The sequence below is a fragment of the Meles meles genome, chromosome 14 (genome assembly GCF_922984935.1).
Source record: "Meles meles chromosome 14, mMelMel3.1 paternal haplotype, whole genome shotgun sequence".
NCBI classification, from domain to species: domain Eukaryota; kingdom Metazoa; phylum Chordata; class Mammalia; order Carnivora; family Mustelidae; genus Meles; species Meles meles.
Window position 1 is genome coordinate 15,066,347 of NC_060079.1, and position 20,419 is coordinate 15,086,765.

A 20,419-nucleotide genomic window follows, 5' to 3' on the forward strand; every position below is an offset into this window, starting at 1 on the left:
AAGGTGCTATCCGTTCCCTGCCACGCTGAACAAGTCCAAGACAGACCTATAGTCTCCCCCCGGATAATGGAGTTTAGCCTGAAATGGGAGACCCTAGAAAAAGAGTGGAAAATTCCCTAACACCTGCTCTGGGCCTGTAAAAGCGTGGAGTCCTTTGTCCCCCATCTCAAATGGGTTTATAGCACTCTTGCTTCCTTCATGGGCATAAAGATTGAACCCAAGTTCATCATAGGAGGCTGAATTATGTAAAACCTACTATGCTGACTGTAGCTCAATATTTGTCCTCTCATGAAAGAAGCCTTTTATGGTTAAACCTAATTTAGTTTTATTAAATGATATTGCAAAGTTTCCATGATGCACTCCTTATTGCTGTGTAAGAGTGAAGTGTTGTGTGCAAAAATATTTTAACAACCATTCTGTCCTTTTGTTTTTCTAGCCTACATACTGGATGGTATCAATCTTTGTGGATACTTTGCTTATTCCTTTAATGATCGCTCAGCTCCGAAGTTTGGCCTCTATCATTATGCAGCAAATCAGTTTGAGCCCAAACCGTCCATGAAACATTACAGGAAAATTATTGACAACAATGGCTTCCCGGGTCCCGAGACTCTGGGAAGATTTTGTCCAGAGGAATTCACCCTGTGCTCCGAATGCAGCTTTTTTCATACCCGAAAGTCTTTGCTGGCTTTCATCGCTTTCCTACTTTTTGCTTTTATTATTTCTCTTTCTCTGATTTTCTACTACTCTAAGAAAGGCAGAAGAAGTTATAAATAGTCCTGAACATTTTTCTATTCTTTTATTTTGAAATAATTATGTGCACACATCAGCTTTTAACGTTTGTACTTCGCAGTGTTGTAACTATAGATTTCATTTATCGACTTTTAGGAAAATTTTATATGGCATAGGACAGACGTTTGGAAATGAGCGCAAGTGATTGTAAAATATTGAATAATGTGAATCGTGCCTGGATTTGTTCTTTTTTTTTGGAGGATGATTAGAGAGTGTCAGGGGCCACGATTTCTGCAACACTCTCTAACAAATGTATGTGAAGTGGAAACCATTCTGTAATTTTTTTTTTTTTTTTACAGAAATTGAATGACCTTCTCAGTGCCCATTCCTTAATGTAGTGTTTATCTTGAAGTAATAATTGCAGACTTTGGAATAAAAGTTAAGTCCCAAGTAACCATATTCAAGTAACCAACTGCCATGATACGCTTAATGGTCTCTGCTGAACCAACTTTCCCTTGAAAAAGAAATGACAGAATAGAGGTGAGATGACCAAAGGCCCTATGCTGCAACATTCCTTTTAAAAGCAGTGTTTCTAGCAAATGCTGCTAATATTAATTTATGTATCTGGTTAATGATATGTTTAGCAGAGCAAATGATAGAACTTTATTTTATGTGACGTTCAAGGCCCGCTCCAGGCCCTTCGGTCCGTGAGGGCTTTGGGTTACTGGGGCCTTGTCAAGGGCCTGCACCTAGAGGACTTTGAATGTTTGCAGAAAAATAAACATGAATCATGAGATGTTGGGCTCTTCAGGAAGCATAAACCGATCGTGAAATGCATTATACTGTATGGTTCTAGGAAGAGGAAAGGAGAAAAAAGTACTTATGAGCCACCTTATGATTAATTTGATTATAAACCCTTTGATTTTAGAGCACTCCTTGCAATGAATGATGTGACCTTTCCTGAGCAAATAAGAATGAAATAATAACTCATCCTGTGAAGAGTGACTTCACCTGCTGTTCTTTAGAATGTGGCAAGAGTTCTTTGAATAGAATTTTTTTTTTTTTTTGTACTTCTTAATAGGCTCCAAAGCATTTGGTCTGATAACACTGGAAGATTTGTCTCTGTGATTGCTGAGGTTTATTTAATATTTTGGCTGCAACTTCTGTGGAACTAACTTTGAACTACTTTTGCTTTGAACTTTCACACTGAAACATGCTACTGATTTCTAGAAAGGGCTAATGAGGTCTTATCCTTTAATGCCCCTTAAACAAGTTTTGCTGATTTTCAGACAAGGGTCTTTCTGTTTCACTAGCGCTGTGCATGATCCCCGTGTTTGTTTTATAGATAAGCCCGTATCGTATCAGGCAAGGTAAACCACTATCATATCAAGCATAACTAATCTTGCTGACACAGAGTTGTAGTGTATAATAAAATGCTGTACTGTATTATGTATCATCTTCAGAGGTGGTATGATTTTTTCCATGAAAGATAAGCTTTTGTTGGTATTCTTTTAAAAATTGGACTTATTACAAATAGAAACTAGAGAATAATAGATTCTTCTATGTATATATTTTTTTCTGATTCTAAGAGTAATATATGTTCATTGTAAAAAATTTAAAAGCATAGAAAGTATATGTAAAGAGAAAAAATGACCTGTAATCTCACCACCAATAATATAGCCTATGTATCTTGTTTTGCATGGAGTTGGATCATATTGTAAATAATCATGTATCTTTATTAATTTTTTATCATGTGTGTTTCTTTTGTCATTAGTCTTCAAAAACAGGATTTCTAGTTGTAAAGTGATCCCACTCTATGAATTTATTGCAACTTATTTAACCATTCCTATTGGTTGGATTAATTTATTGTTAATTACTGTAAATGTTTAAAATTTTTCTTGCTACAGCATTTTCATTTCCTTGAGTGTAGACAGAAGTAATTCTGTCTTTTGATGAAGTATTGTAATAAATCTGCCTGCAACTTTGCCTCTTTCATAATCATATAACTGGCTTCTAGATACGTTTCTTTAAAAACAATTTTTTTGAGTTGACTTAACTGCACAGAATATGAGTGGTGGGTCTGACAGCGAGGCTGGAAGATGGGAGGGATGGAGGGGGCCCCAGGCCCATCCTTGCGGTTGAGCTGAGACTTTAAGACACAGAGAAAGCAAAATAGAGGAAGAGCTGAAAAGGACAAAACAGATAACAAAGCCTCAAAGAGAAATGACATCTCAAAACCATCCAACCCAGTTATAGTGAGAGCAGCATGCTAACGTCGAGCACCCTTGACTCGGGAGGAGGAGGTGGTCGGCGGCTCCCACCACAGGAAAAGAGGGGTGGCACCCTTTGGGTCTGGCCAGGCCCCAGGAAGGAAGAGGGAGGCGGGGCAGGAGGCGGGACTTCCTGTCAGAATCCCGCCCTCCTTCCATGTCAGTCCTTGTAGTATTCCCCTCACGAGTCCTGGGTATTTCACCACTTTACTTTTTTCTTTTTTCTTTTCTTTTCTTTTTTTTAATATAGAGACTCTTCCCCCTGGAACTCCTGCATCTCCTATTAGGTTGTGTGGTCAAGTGTAAAGGGACATTAGGGGGTAAACTGTGGTTTCCTGAGGTCTCTTGCCTTAATTTCGGCCACACTTGTATTTGCCCTGCTTTCACAGCCCCTGCCTTGGACCCAGGTGTACCCCTTGTGCTTATGCCTCGTTCCCTTTGCTTGGGTTTGGAAGAATGGTTTTTCAGATTCATTAAAGACATTTTTCATTTTATTTTTGGTCTTCCACAGACAGTAATTAGAATCTATTAATGTCTTGGAAGCTTTACCTTTATACTATTTATAACAATGCTGTCCAAGAGAAAGAGAGTGCAAGCTGGATATTTTAAGTTTTCTGTGGTCCCATTAAAAAATTAAAAAGCACAGGAGAAATGAAGTTTAATGCTATATATTATTTCCCCAACATAATCAAAATACCATAACTTCAATGTAATCAATATAAAAATGATTAAGATTTTTACATACTTTTTTTTATACTAAGTCTTAGGAGTCTGGTGTGTTTTACCTGTGTGGTACATCTGGTGCTCAATTTGGATTAGCCAGACTGTAAGGGCTCAATAGCCACATGTGGCTTAATGGCCGCTCCATTGGACAGTGCAGGTATATAAAGAAAGCCTTGCTCTGCTAAGTTAATTAACAGCATAATAAGATACCCAAAATATTTAATAAGTTAGAAAAATGAACTTCTTAAAAGAGCTCTATAGTCCATGGAAATAACTGACAAGGAAATTTATAATTAAGCTAAACTATTGGTTAAAACAAATATTTTAAAACATCTATGTTGGGGCGCGTGGGTGGCTCAGTGGATTAAGCCGCTCCCTTGGCTCAGGTCATGATCTCGGGGTCCTGGAATTGAGCCCTGCGTTGGGGCTCTCTGCTCCGCAGGGAGCCTGCTTCCTCCTCTCTCTCTGCCTGCCTCTCTGCCTACTTGTGATCTCTCTGTCAAATAAATAAAATAAAATCTTTAAAAGAATAAAAATAAAAATAAAACATCTATGTAGGAAAATAAAAATAAATTCAAAATGGGTTAAAATCCTAGAGGAGAACACAGGCAACAACCTCTTGGGCCTTGGCCATATCAATTCCTTGCTAGTTAGACACATCTCCAGAGGCAAGGGAAATAAAAGCAAAAGTGAACTATTGGGACTTCATCAGTATAAAAAGTTTTTGCACGGCAAAGGAAACAATAAAATTAAAAGGCAACCTATGGAATGGGAGAACATATTTGCAATGACAAAACATAAAGATCTAGTATCCAAAATCTGTAAAGAACTTCTCAAACTCAGCAACCAAAAAACAAAAAATGCAGTCAAGAAATGGGCAGAAGACACGAGAAGACATTTCTCTAAGGAAGACATACAGATTGCTAATAGACACATGCAAAAATGCTCAACATCACTTATCATCAGGGAAACACAAATCAAAATCACAATGAGATACCACTTCGCACTGGTCAGAATGGCTAAAATTAACAAGTCAGGAAACAACAGATGTTGGCAAGGATGCTCAGAAAGGGGAATCCTCCTACACTGTTGGTGGAAATGCAAGCTGGTGCACGCACTCTGAAAAACAGTATGGAGGTTTCTCAAGATGTTAAAAATAGAACTACTGTAGAACCAGCATTTGCACTACTAGGTATTTATGCAAAGGACACAAAAGTAGTGATTCGAAGGGGCACATATACCACAGTGTTTATAGCAGCAATGTCCACAATAGCCATACTATGGAAAGAGCCCAGATGTCCACTGACAGATGAATGGATAAAGAAGAGGTGATATATATATATATATATATGTATATATATATATATATATATATATATACATATATATATATATATATGATGGAATATTACACAGCCATCAAAAGAATGAAATCTTGTCATTTGCAATGACATGGGTGGAACCAGAGGGAATTATACTAAGTGAAATAAGTAAGCCAGATGATTTCATTGATATATGGAATTTAAGAAACAAGACAGAGAACACAGGGGAAGAGAAAGAAAATATAATAAAATAAAAACAGAGACTCTTAACTCTAGGGAACAAATGAAGGGTTGCTGGAAGGGAGGTGGGTAGGGAATGGGGTAACTGGGTGATGGGCATTAAGACAGACACTTGAGGAAATGAGCACTGGGTGTTATATACAACTGATGAATCACAAGCTTTACCCCAAATCTAATAAACTATATGTTAACTAACTTGAATTTAAATGTGAAAAATAAATCTATGTGGAATGGAGAATTCTGGAACTAGTTTTGAATATAAAATTCAAGTGGTAGAATTAAACTGTTTTTGTTTTTACATAATCTATCCCATTTTTTCTCTCAAATTGCCTTTCTTCTGAGTGAATAGAGCAATTATATTGTCCTATAGCATCTCCATTTAATATTTAATGTTGAACATTGTTGCTCAAAATTTCTGTCTGGGAAGGAGAATGTTAATTTAGATGACATGGACCAAACTTGACAGAGAGCCCCGGTTCTAGAAGGAAAGCAGAGGCTATGTCTTTTTGTTTCGTTGATTTTCAGTATTTAGCCTGCTCTCTTATACAAAATATTCTTCAACATATGTTGATTAGTTGAATAAATTATGGTTGAATGACGGAATACATGAATTAACAGAATTAGCTCCCTGACATCACCTTTGTCCAGAGAGCATTTAAATAAAGACTGCCAAGAATCAGATACTGTTGTGTGTTAGATGCTACAATGGCTCGATTCATGTATTCAGAGGAAGGAACACAAACTTCGATGTGATCACCTTTGATAACCTGTCTTTCTTAGTAACAAGGCAATAGCACTGCTTTCCTAAATCATCACCCCTAGAACAATCACAAAGGGAGAGGACTGTAACTTCTTTCTTCCTGTTCACACTGTCCTCAACCCGTCAGTATTCACACTATTTGCAAGAATTGTTCTATATCGGATTAAGTTCTTTCTGTGCAAATAAATACCAGGGGACTCATCTTTTAGAAGGAATTCCTTTATGTCATCTTAAAATGCTTACAGCTTCTAAGAATACGTAGCTTTTTTTTTTCTCAGATCCATTTTGTTTTTCCATTTTTTGTAACCATTAAATATTGTTAGAGTTTTGTTCATTCCATTACATTTCCTGGGACATCTTTGTTTCATACCTTTGTGGTAAATACCCGTTGTTTGATATCAAGGAGAAAGGGGTCAAGCAAAACCACAAGGAACCTTGCGTAAAGGGTGGAAATACCATAATGTCTGTGATAGAACACCAACAAGAAGGTGAAATCTGTACTGTGACATAATTATTACACAACAGAAAAGACTTAGTGACTGATAGTCCAGCCTTTGCTTTAACCCAATAGGTTAGAGAAGAAAACAATTTCAACCTACCTATTCACTGAGTGGGAAAGGCAGAGGGGTGGGAGCTGGTGGGCCCACCTTATAAATGCCACTGGGTCTCAATTTCCTTATCTTTGAAATGGGAGTAATGTCAACCAGAGTACAGTGCTAAACATACTAAGTATCCAGTAAATAAACCACCTCCCCTAGACCCTTTTTTTCCTGGACTCATTCCACTTTCTCTTAATATGTATGGGATTTATTGTTCATCGGACATTCAAAGCTCAGTAACATAAAACCGGGGACTGTGGCTGTCAATACGACTCCTCCAGAAGCACTCCTTATTTTATTGTTGACTTTGAATATACATCGCCACGGAATGCTCTTGGTAAAACCAACTAAAAAAATCGATCCCCGGGGCGCCTGGGTGGCTCAGTGGGTTAAAACCTCTGTCTTTGGCTCAGGTCATGATCCCAGGGTCCTGGGATCGAGCCCCACATCGGGCTCTCTGCTCAGCGGGGAGCCTGCTTCCTCCTCTCTCTCTGCCTGCTTCTCTGCCTACTTGTGATCTCTGTCTGTCAAATAAATAAATAAAATCTTAAAAAAAATAAAATAATAAAATAAAATAAAAATTTTAAAAAAATCGATCCCCACAGTGATTTAGTAATCCCGGATTATTTTCTTGGATCCGAATTTTGCGAATGTTGAATGGAGAGCATCCTGAAGATCATTTGGCAGAAGATGTTCCTATAGCGGTATGTTTGCACCATCTGTTCTTTTGAAACAATCTAATGACACAGACAAAACACTGAAATTTGTATACTTGTTGTTGAATTGGTAAATAATTGCAGATCCATTAACTAAGTTTTTGTGTGATTCAAAACTCCTGGGTTGAGTTTCTAATTTTGGTAGTAATCTTTCCATATGCTTCTTTTATGGTATAAACGAATTAATTTTTAATGAGCTTGTTTATTTTTTATAAATTATTGGCGACTGAAACCCTGCCCTTAATAAATTGCTAGAATAGGCTGAATGGCTTTGTGTTTTTTTTTTCTGTTTAAAATCTCAATTGATTAATTTGTAAAATTTGGTTTTCTTTCACTATTGTAGCAGTTACTGTCTAATTATGGCCTTAAGCATAAATGTTGCCTAAGACTTTTCAGCCAGTTTCGATCATGTGGCTCAAAGCTTTGGCTAATTTAGCTCCAGGTTATCAGACTGTGAGTGTTTCAAGTTTTCAACAGTGTTTCAAGGCCATGCTGTTACAGTTAAGACATGAAGGTTTTATAACTATTTTTTTTCATCTTAAATTATGATTATTATGAGTCTCCAGTAAGTAGCCCAAAGGCTTCAAAATAAAACATTTCAATCCACAGGGGCAGGAGTGGTAAGCCACAGAGCAGCAAAACAGATAAAATTAGAAAAAGATTGACGGGTCAGGTGAAAATATTCCATTAGTGAAAGATGACAGATGAAAAATGAACATGATTTTATTCCAAACTGGTATCATTCTAAAATATCCTTATTCTATCTGTGCCTGTCATGGCCCTAATAACCCACCAAAACAAACACAGTGGGGGTTGCTCGTCCATCAGCCTGACAATAGCAGAGCTGGTAGATTCCAGCAATGCTCATCTAGGCAGGCAGGAAGGAGACAAGGGAAGCAAGAATGCTTGAGGGGGTTTGGGTGTGGGCAAGGCTTGCAGGATTGGGGAGAGCCCATCAAAGAAATGTCTGCAACAGTGACAGAATTTTTCCACGTGAACGATTAGAGTGGGCTAGGGTTGGGTATTTCCCTTCTCCCACGTCATTTAGGCTCTGACAAGACCCCAGGCTAAGCCCTGGTTAGCTAGTTTCTCCTGAGAGGAGGCCTCATTAAGAGTGAAGTGCTCTGGGGTTCTAGCTGGCTCAGTTGGTAGAACATGTGACTCTTGATCTCTGGGTTGTGGGTTCCAGCCCCACGCTAAATTTATTTAAAGCAAACAGAGTGTTCTGGCATGTTCCAAGATGGTCCCTTCTCCTCTGGCCCCATCATAAACACAAAGAGACTTTTCTCTGATATTACACAATGCAAAATACAATCTCCAACATACTGTGAGAACCTGGTAGAGCTCCTGGAGTAAATCCTACAGACTGTGTCCCCACCCTGCCCCGCCCTCCTCTGCCACGACTGGATCTCCGTAGAGTTTGTAACTCTTAGAGTCGACAATACTGAGCCTCTGGCAATTCATGAATTACAGTTCAGGTTTTCCTACCCCAGCACTGGCTCCTGAGGTGGTTTCCACTTGCAAGTCCCCACTTGGATACCCCACATACTTCCTGTATTTGTCTGTCTCTCCAGTTTGGGGGGCAGGAGTTTGCTGTGTGTCTTCGCTTCTTTGACAGGTCCAAGAAGAGTTGCTGATTTTTCAGTCTCTTTCGATTTTCACTTGCTAGGATGGAGTGGTGATTTCCCTCCCATCACCTCTAAAGAGATAGAGGGGAAAAAAGGAAGAGTCAAGGAAAGTCTGCCATGTTTATGAAGCAAACTGGGGGTGGGGGGGCAGGGTGAGGAGAGGTTATTGTTAAACCAATTGTGATGTAATTGGAAAATACAGTCTCTATTGTCTCAGTGGCTCTCCAGCCTTGGCGAGTAAGACACAAATACAAAGGCACCAAGGATCACTTCTGGTCCTATGATGGACATGGAAAGCTTTGGATCTAGTGTTCTCCAACAACAGCCTAAAAGCCTGGATGACTTGGTTATTACCACCATGACTTTGCTGGAGAAAAGTGGAGGCACATCCTGTGTGATGCATGGGAAGATGACTGGCGCAGCTATTTTTGAATGCCTTTAAGACTATTTTGCTAACACAGGAATTGATATTTTTATTCACAGTATTTTGGAAAACAAATGATGAGTGTTTTCTCTCCTGGCTACAGTTGCACAAGGACAATCTCATAAAGAACACAATTTGGCAAACAGTAAGTGTGAACACTTACAGTCAGGGTGGGTGTCTCCTCTTGGATGTCTCTCTAGCCTTCAACCAGATATATCTAAAGAGGAATGAATATTCATTTTCCCCCCTTCAAACTAGATCTTCTCTCTGTTTCCTTCATTTACCCCCAGTCATCCTTGGGAGATATTCCGCAGGAAATTCTGTGGATTGTTTTCACTCTGATGTGTGTAGCATCCACCCAGCATTTGGGAGCTTTAAACTCCTTTAAACCCCTTGCTTAGATGTTTCCCATACTCCCAAAATGATTTTGTGGTTGTGTCCGTTCTGCGCAATAAATGCCATTTTGATTCCATTTACTTCTCCCTGCAAGTGCTTATAGTACATGTCCTTGCTCCTCACCATCAGCTGATATTTGCTCTAAATCTCTCTCTAGGGGCACCCGGTGGCTCAGTCAGTTAAGCAACTGCCTTCAGCTCAGGTCATGATCCCAGAGTCCTGGGATGGAGCCCCTCATTGGACCCTGCTCAGTGGGATCCTACTTCTCCTTCTCCCTCTGCCTCCTGCTCCCTCTGCTTGTGCTCTCTCTCTCTCTCTCTGTCAAATAAATAAATAAAATCTTTAAAAATCAATCACTCAATCAGTCTCCATCTGCATGTGCTCTGGACTAGTCATCCTCCAACTGGCTGAACGTCAAGATCAGCACCGACTACCTCCTTCCAGGACTTGTGTGACTGTCTAATCTCTGCCATTGGATTATAGAGTTCCTCTGGGGGCAGGTACCTTAGCTTATTTGTCTTGTTATTCTCTGGAATGAATACTAATTGCTGGATAAACATTTCTTATATGAATAAATGCTTAATGAAAAGGGGTAGGGGTTGAAACATATTACATGTGGTTCTTCAAGAGGAGTTAACTGTTTTTTTCCAGTTACTGAGGCTCAGTTGACCTTTATTACCTGGAGTTCTGTTAGTCAGACTTCCAGTCAACAATATTTATGATGCTAATTGGTGTTCATAGTGATTACCCCAGGGCTATACAAAATCTTGAACTGTCTTCTCAGTCATTTAAGAGAAGATGATATTCAGATGGTTGCTTCTAGTTAACAGATTCATTATTTATATCATCATGGATTACCCATTTTAAAAGAATTAAAATATAATAAAAATTTTGATAACATCACACTCAACATTACTTTTCCTTTGATGATCATTCAACGAATAATTAGCACACACTTAATATATGCAAGTTAATAGAGTTACTATGCAAGAATATTCTACTCTTGTCAATTTATGTATATTTGAAATGCCTTGTGCATCAACTGTGCCAGTCAGCACTTTATTGTAATTGGCATACAGCACGATGTTTAATCAATGTTTTCAGTAGACATTAAGCAAAATATGGCTCTTCAAAATAGTGTATTTTGTAGAGCAACTACTAAAAGTTTACCTATGAAGCAAAATTCTATAAATCAAATCCGGTTCTTTGATAGGTCTTCAAAGGTTCCTTAGAGCAGGTTGGCTGCCAATCTAAATGGTCACTTTGGTCTCCGATTCTGGACTTTGAGCCATGCTGTGTCGGTAGCCCCTCTCCCCGTGTCTGCCTTGTCTGGAGTAGATGCAATACTAGGGATGCAGGTTGGGATTGGTTGCTTTAAGCAGTGGTTCTCAAGCCTGGTTGCAAGCTGGAACACCTTGGGAGTTTTAAAAACCACTGATGCCTGGTTCCAGTTGCAGGGATTTTAGCTTAATTGGTCTGGGCTGTGGCTCTGTGTATCCTTAATGGCTCCTGAGGCCACTGGACAGACTTGTCAAGTCTCCCAGCTGACCCTAGCCCTAGGCCCCAGGGCCACCTCTTCCTTCACGGTGTAGCTCAGGTGAGGTAGCAGCTTCCTGCTGTTGCTACTCTCTGACTTCCTCTCCATCCCTGTTGGCTTCTCAGCTCTTCCATCATGCCTGTAACCAACTCTCTGCCTAACATTCTCTCTGTTGTAAAATCTCAAAGTAGTTCTTCTTTTCCTTGTTCTGGTTCTCATTGGAACTTGACCAAGACAGCTGGCAGTGAAGATAGTGAAAAGCTAATTAAGCATAGACTGGAGCAACCATGGGCAGCCAACTCTAATCCTGCCTAGGGAGCAGAAGAGGCTCAGGCAAGTGGAGATGGGGGAGTGGGAAGGACAGAAGTTTGGTGACCATTTCTAGAGGTCATTCATTTAGCAGTATAGCCATTTTGCAGATATTCTATAACACAAATCTCATGGGAGAATTTCATGAAATGTTCTAATTTCATCATTTTTTCATGGTATAGTGTCCTTGTCATGGGTCACACTTTTATTTGTAAAGTCTATAGGGAATACAAGCATTTTTTACGTGGTGCCTATTTATTGGTATATACAGTTGATTAACTCTACCCTTTAAGTCCATACTGGTAAAGCTGAAGAAACCTAAATGTGAATTTCTTTTTAAATTTGTGATACACTTTTACAAAACCCTGGGGTTGGGTTTTGCTTCAAATTCATGACCAACCATATGGTAGGTTTGGAAAACCTCATCCTAGTTTAAAAAAAAAAAATCAACCTCAAAAAATGCCTGTTCTTTGTTTTATGTAAGTAGGAGGAGATGCTCTGTTCTGTCTTACTTAATCATCTTTTCCCATTTGAGCTCTGCTGATGGCGGCCATGCAAACAACAGGAAGCAATTCCAGGGATCAAATGAAAACCACTTGTGTCTCTTGGTTGTAAACACGAACATCCAAGGCGGTTCAAGGTTGATCATATGCAGACCCAGATCCTTTTCTTCACACACACACACACACACACACACACTCACTCACACATAACCCCCACGCCCCCAGATGATCCTGCAGCAGCCCTCACCCAACCGTGATTTCTGAATGGACTTACTGAATTGGACTTTTTTCCTGCTCCTTTATAGATGCCTTGAGAAAGCAGTAAGTAGTGAACAACTACATTTTACACCAAATAATTGTTAGGCAAAACTAGCATTTTTGTTTTCTTAAGGACATCATTGCTATAAGCTATGAGACTGAATCTCACTAACCTAGAAATGAATAGTAACAACAAACATTTGTTAAGCCCCTTCTTTAAAGATGTGCTACTATCCCCATTTCACAGTTGAGTAAACCGAGGCTTATGGAGGTTAATAACTTGCTAGCGGCTCAGAGCAGGAAGGTAGAGATAAGAGTGGGATCAGAGCAGGCAGGGCTGCTCCAGAACTTGAACTCTGAATTTACATCCATCATGTTTCAAGTGGTTGGATAAATGCAGAGCTTCTCTATGCCTGAGCTAATCAGTCCTGGGGAAATTAGAGGCTCAGAAAGACCCAGCAACTAATTTAAGTCATTAGTGACTATTTGAAGTTAGGTTCACATTGGTTTCCTCAAAAAGGTAGCCAACTGATTTACAAGGAGAAGAGAGACAATTGTTGGTCGGGGGAGCTGCAGAAAGCCTCCAGAAGGAGAGATTGTAAATGGCAGATTTATAAGACAAATTACTTACTAGGTTGGCAATAAAAAGTACATTAAACACCCAGGTCCAAACCACTAGTGGGTGGAAAACCAGAAATTATGGTTGCTATGTGCGCCTGCCGTTACACAGAGCCCAGGTTGAGAAGGACCCCATGCTTGGTCTAACATTCTCCTGTGATCGTCTTGAGTTTCTTAATCTACGTTTATCTTTGAATCTGCATTTTGTGATGATGCTGATGGGTCAATGCGGTCTGCATGTTGGTGAGAGGAGCCCATGTACCTGGAGGGCTGTGGTCCAGCGCAACCCAGGGGCACACAGCAGTTGGCCCAGACCTCCGTGCCTGCCTCTGGGCAGTTCGAGATTCCTGAGGGGGTGGCCAGGACAATACCTGGGTCCAGATGTTGTGATAGCAACAGTGGCAGGGGAAGTGACAAGTGCAACTCCTCAAGTTCAAGGAAATGTCAGAGGCAACTTTGAAATAGCATTGTATACATTTGTATGTGAAGTTAACTTCAGACCCACGTAAAAGTGTTTTTGAAAAGAACGAACTCTTTCTTTCTCTTTTTCTTTCTTTTTTTAATTAAAGATTTTATTTATTTGTCAGAGAGAGAGAGAGAGAGAGCACAAGCACTGGGAAGCTGCAGGCAGAGGGAGAAGCAGGCTTCCCACTGAGCAGGGAGACCAACGTAGGACCAGTTCCCAGGACTCTGGGATCATGACCTGAGCCAAAAGCAGACGATTAACTGACTGAGCCACCCAGGCATCCCAAGAGCTAAATCTTTTAGGAAAAAATTATTCTGTGACAATCGTCAGCTCCAGATGTAATAAAATTTATATTTTGATACCACTTATTAGAAATTTATGCCAATATAATATTCCCAAATAATGCCGACAATGTTGTCACAGCCTGTAAAATACTCTCAAAAGCTCTAATAATAGATGCATATGCAGAAAGAGCCTTCTCAAAATTAAATATGATCAAGAATTTTTTGTAATCTTGCAAGAGTGACCAATATTGCTTTAAATCAATAGCTATTAAAAATAAAGTTGCTAGAATGATAGATTTTAATGATCCGATAAATTTGCAGAAAAGCCAGAAAAATCATAGGGTCAATCAAGGTATCGCACTAATAAAGTACAATCATTATTATGTTATATAAAATGATGCCACCAAAACAAATTTTGCAAATTATGCAAGTTTATGTTGTTCCTCTATTGCCATTACTTCTTTTGCTCTTTCATAAGTAACAAAAAGTTTTCAGGGGGGAAATGTTTATATTTTAGCACCTTTAATAGCACTTCTCCCTGTTCTTTCAACAGGGGCTTTCATTTTCATTTGGCATTGGGTCCTTTAAGTTAGGTATCCAGCCCTGCTCCCAGAAGAAGGAAATGATACTATAGAAGAAACAAGGAGGATAAGGCGCTTTAACCAAGAGTTCAAGTTTCATTTTTATCCTGATGAAAAATATAGCCCTGATGCAGAGGGAGTGGTTGGTTCAGTGTTGGGGTTGAGTGAGTGTTGACCCCTACCCCCCCGACTCCCTTAGGAGCCCTCAGGCTTCTGGGTGCCCAAGCAGCACGTTAGGTGTTGGACAGCATTACAGACAAAGACAACCAGAGGAGAATGGGTTGTTTTCTTTCCTTAGTCACTACTCTTGTTAAAAGCACTGTATGTTTTAATGTCTATTTTTATTCTCATCTTATTTTTCCTCTCCCCACAATCTGAGCTGGTTCCAAGGAGAGAGAGAGATTGCAGAGCAGTCTGGTGTCCATGACGCTGGGCCAGAGAGCTGGATGCGGGCCCAGCTTTGCCTTTTGTTGCAGTGAGACCTTTAGAAATGATTCAAGTCTTTAATTCTTCATTTTCTCGTACACGGTGGTGAAGGATACAATGACAACTGATGTGTTTTGGTGATACTGTTTTGATTCATTGCTTTAGTGTCATGAGAGCAAATGTCAAAATAGGGAAAAGGGCAAACAATATGGTAGGATTATTACAAAAATGTGTGTTTTTTTTTAATCACGTAGATGCCCTGAACGAGTCTTGGAGACCTGCAGAGGTCTGTAGACCACACTTTGAGAACCACTGTTCTGTGGAATCATTTGAAAACACCAATAGTTGGACCCAAGCTCCTGTGTTCAGAAAGGACTCAGGAGCCCAAGAGAGGAAAAACAAGACAAACACACAGGACAAGTCCTAAAATGAAAGATTAAGCCTTGAACCAAAATATAGAAATAAGTGAGAATAGTCAATTATGCTTTGTAAAGACGTTTGAACTAAAAATGTTAGCAAATGAATTGGAAGAGAGTAGTGGTCACTGTTGAGACCCTTACTGACCTGGAAATTCAACTGGAAGTAATATCTTAAAAGACAGAGCAAAAGAACAAGGACAAGATAATCACAAGAGGGAAAAAAAAATAGATTTTTGGCGGATGTATCTGGAAGAACTAACATGTGAGTAAAAGAAGATTTAGAAAGGAGAAAAGGAACAGATGGAGAAGAGGCAATAATTAAACTAATGAAAGAAGAAAATGTCCTCAAGATTAAGAGAGACCTGAATGTGCAGACTGAAACTATTCAGAGTTCCAAGCAGAAGGGATGAGGAAAAAAAAAAAAAGTCACCAAAGCTAGTCTGGAAAATTCTTAAACTCCAAGAAGGGAGAGAAACCATTACAAACTTCAAGACAGAAATAACTGGTTGCTTAAAGAATCAATGCCATTTGATATTTCATCTGCAACACCTTAACTAGAAAATAGCAGGCTGTCGTCTCTGCCCAGTGAGAGAGAGAACTGCCATCTTCCTCACTGAGAGTGTCAGTCACCTTTTAGGATGGAGGCACAGGCGGGTGTCCTGTGATCAAGAGAGTGTATCACTCATGTACTTGGGATTCTAGAAGAAACTACTAGGAAAGGACATAGCAGGCAAACCTCCACCCACTACCCTTGCCGCCACGGCAGGTACAAGAGCATGAGGGGGAAGAGAAGCCACCATCAGCAATGCACATGTAATGCGATCCAAATGGACAACAAGAGACCAGGGTTGTATACTAGCAACCCCAGATAAGAAGTCTTAAAATAGAAAGGAACTATGTAAGGGTAATTCTAAGAATAATCTGGAACTAAAAGTGCTGAAACATTTCAGGGAAATCTAGGAGGTAGGGGTGAAAGAAGAGAAAAGCAATGAGGCAGAGCATTAGGAAGATTTTATCTTAGTCTGCATGAGGGCAGAGTTGAGATCTAATGATCATATTTGAGAAGACTAATCCTATTCAATAGAATATCTTGGTGAAAGGATAAATTATAGCTTGTGTGTTTTCTTTTAAATAAAGGAAATAACAGAAATGTATGTTTTGTTATGAGCTCCTAAAGAGGGGAAGCAAACACTTATGAAATAAAAAGTTACAGAAGGACAACAATTTAACAACAAAATGAAAAAACGAGAAGAAACTTACGCAAACCAGCAAAAAAAAAAAAATAGCAAAAGGAAAAAGAGACAACAAAATAAACCAAATGGAGAAAGCATAAAATGGAAGGACTAAAAGAACCACAAAAAGCACCTTGAGGTCATACAAAACAAGAGAAACACAGCGGGAGAAGCCTGAGGGACAGGACAACTACATGAAACGTGATATCCTGAACAGAAAGGAGACATTCGGTAAAAACAAGAAAATCTCCTTTTTTAGTGTCAGGAAAAGGAGGAATTCCAGGCCACAGTGCATCTGACAAAGCCACGGACTGGGATTGCAGTTGGGCATCTGACTGTAACTTTACACACAGACTCATTGGCTCTTGGGAGCCAGGACACTTCTTTTTCCATCAGTCTTTCAACTCAGCTGTTTGTCTTGCATTCTGCTTCATCATCCTTTGACGTGGCAGCCTGGGTTTCCAACCACATAGTGGAAGTGCCTGTGACACTTCCAGAATTCATACCTCCTCTGAGGAATAGATCATTCATTCATTCATTCATTCATTCATCTAAGAAATACTGCCTGCCTACTCTGTGCCCGGTGCTCTAGCATGTTCAACTATGCTTTGAGGATCAGATAAAGCAGATGTTATTCCATCCTCATGGAGCTTGATAGATAGTAAGAGAGAAAGACGTCACTCTATTATTTATACAAATCACTCTATACTTACAGATGAGGCAAGTGCAAAGGCGGAAAGTTCTGTGTATTGTTAAGACTGTTTCTCCAACTTAGTTTAAGGTATGAAGGAGGACTTCTTGGGGGAAATGACATGAGGCTGAGACCTAAGTGTAGATAAGAGTTCCCTAGCCGCTGGGGACGGGTTTGGTGAAAACCACTGCAGAAATGTCTGGAGATGGGCAAGGGGAGAGAGGTGGAAAGTGGACTTATTTATCCTAAGCCTGTTCTAGGGTCTATGATGAGGTGCATTCAAAATTTTTCTTTTTATTCAATATAAATCTATTTATTCACTGACTCCTAAAGGGCATGCGGTTTTTGTAACATCCATGCAGTATTTACATAGTTGGTCATGTACTTGACCACACAGAAAACCTTAATCTCAGGAAGGGAATTCGGAAACCTGAAAACCCCTGATGATATTCTAGGAAAATGTAAATTATTAAAATCGAATGAAGAAGTAGAAACCTGGACTAGACTGAGCAGCATAGAAGAGATGATAAAAGTGATTAAAAATGTATTATTGAAAAAGCTAACAGAATTTGATGATTTCATAGCTGAACACTAACTGTAAAGGGCAAGCACTTCTGATGTATATTAAGACTATAGCTGAGAACAAATCGTCATTGTCTTTTTGAAAGAAATCCTGTTACTGTAACCTGATAAAGATACTGCAAAAAGATTGATGTCATATTGGATTCAAAACATTTTAAATGTGATAGTAGCTACAATAATCCAACAATGTGTCAACAGACTAAGAAACTATGGCCAAGTAGAGTGTATTACAAGAATCCAAAGTTGTGCAGGTATCAGGAGATCAAGCAATGTAATTCATTACATCAACGTATTAAAGTTGAGAAAAAAGTGAACATGCTAATAGATGCTGAAAAGCCATTTTGATAAACATTCAGCAGCTATCCTTAATAATAAGTTTAAGAATATGTGTACATGAGGAAACTTTTTAAGTATGATAAAGACTACAAAACATTAGTGAACATTATCCTAACTAGCAAAACATTAAGAGCACTTTAGTTATGATCAGGGACTAGATAAGACTGCTTGCTTTTGTCATTATTATTCAACATTGTCTTAGAGGTTCTAACAAATGTAGTAAGAAAAGACAGTAAAATAATTTGCATCAACATTAGAAAAGAAAGGATAAAACTTTTTCTTGTCAATAATATTATATTCTTGGAAAACCCAAGAGACTTAAGAAAAAAGCACTTAAAATGGTAAGATAGAGATAGGAAAATATATATAACCATGAATATTACAAATCACCTAAATGTGAAAATGGGAATATTTAATTTGTGGTTACAATAAAATGCCAACCAATACTATGTGAAGAAAAGCATAAAATCCTAAAAACAAGACTCAGACAAATGGAAAATCATACTAAGTTCCTACTTATATACTGAGTTCTTAGATGTATAAACTGAAGGTAATCAAAATGTGAGCCCTCCCCAAATTCACTATATACATGTATATATAATATTTATACATACATCAATAATGATATATGTTACAATTCCAATTAGAATTATGACACTTAAAAATAATACAAAATATTCCTAAAGCTTATTTGGGGGAAAAGAAAAAAAGCCCAAGAATAAAATGTATAAAACAAAAACTAGTGAGTTCGGATCTTAAAACATAGTATATAGCCACTATAATTAAATAAATAGAACATTGTTTTTCAAAATAAATAAATAAATACGGTACAGGGATTGAATGGAAATCTAGACTCCAAAATACATGCTATTTTAATCTATATTGTGAAGTTGACATTTCAATTCAGAGCAAGAAGGAAGGTGCAGGCTCAATTGGCTATCTGTCTAGAAGAAAATAGAAATGTACATTTTCTTTCAGCATTTATATAAATAAATTCCAGATAACTGAAGACTCCAAACTAAAGAATTAGTTATAATCAATGAGTAGATAAATGAATTATCTATATTATATGAGAAAATCTAGGAATCTTTACATACAATTTAGGATTTGCGGAGACTGTTCTCACCTAAGACAAGAACCAACAGCAACAGAAGATTTAAACAGGGTCACTGAGGAATTACAGAGGTAAAAATACATTTGCATCACAGACAACAGATACACAGTCAGTGTCTTTAAAAATACCAAGAGTCCTCACTAATGGGCAACAGAAAATAAAAATAGGTATGAAATGGATAATTTGCCCCAATAATTTACCTCATGATAATTTACCCCAATATGGCATAATGGCCATAAAATATAGATATTTAAAGTCATCTGTAAACAAAGAAATGCAAATTCAAATAACAATGCAATAACCCTTTATAACCATGTAATTAACAAAAACAATAGAGTGACAACACCCTTATTCTCTTTAGAGGAAAATGTTCTATTCTACTTTGCAAATGAAATATGAGTTGTCCCAATCCTTTTTAATTGCAGTATGGCACTATCTTCTCAAAACAAAAATTCACATACACTTTGATCCACCAGTCTCATTCCTGGGAAACTATTCCAAAGAAATAAAAATACATTACTGCAATAATATGATTTTATAAGAATAGATGTATCATGTTTATTACAGCATTATTCATATAGTTAATATCCTGAAACAACGTGCATCCCCATAAGCAGAGGAATGGTTGAATAAATCCTTAAAATAAAAGGATTTTAAATGTTGTAAAACATTATGCAGCCATTAAAAAGAATGCATTGTAGCAAAATCAGCTGACTTGGTTAAGATTTCTATGAAGAATTATTGTGTGAGAAAATCTAGTTGCAGAAATGTATAACACTGCATTTCTCTAAATAATACTAATAAGCAATGACCAGAGTATGTCATTTCTAAGTATATGTTCGTGAATGTGTGTATTTGTTTACAATGCTAGCTTGTTAACACAGAACAATTAGTGTGGTTTAGGGAGGAAGGAGGGAGGAGAGAGGGAGGCAAGAAGAGAGGGAGGGATCTGAACTATTTAAAAAGCCAGCATGATCCCTATTTATGTTCACTTTGTGGAATAAAAACAAATAAAAGACTGCTGGGCTACCAATAGGCAAGCTTTCAGTCACTTTTTCACAAGACCTGACTTTTCTACCTTATTGTTCCTTTGGTGGCTACTATTCTGTTATTAGCAATTATGCTGCACTTGGCACACTGGGGAGAGTTCTTTTCATCTTTCCAGCCTATTAAATAAACAGGCACTCTGTTTCTTTATCACTCCATTTGTCAGTTGGTGTTTGTGCCCATAAAGAGATGGAACATTGCGCAACCAT

General features: G+C 38.4%; 1 protein-coding gene across 1 annotated transcript in view; it reads left to right on the forward strand.

Moving 5' to 3' along the window:
- Positions 1–2,715, forward strand: part of KL (klotho) — a 40,109-nt gene extending 37,394 nt beyond the window's left edge. The window contains exon 5 of the mRNA XM_045978423.1: positions 437–2,715. Within this exon, the coding sequence (XP_045834379.1) occupies positions 437–774 (338 nt within the window). The 3' untranslated portion in view covers positions 775–2,715. The remainder of the gene's footprint in view (positions 1–436) is intronic.
- The last annotated feature ends 17,704 nt before the right edge of the window (positions 2,716–20,419 follow it).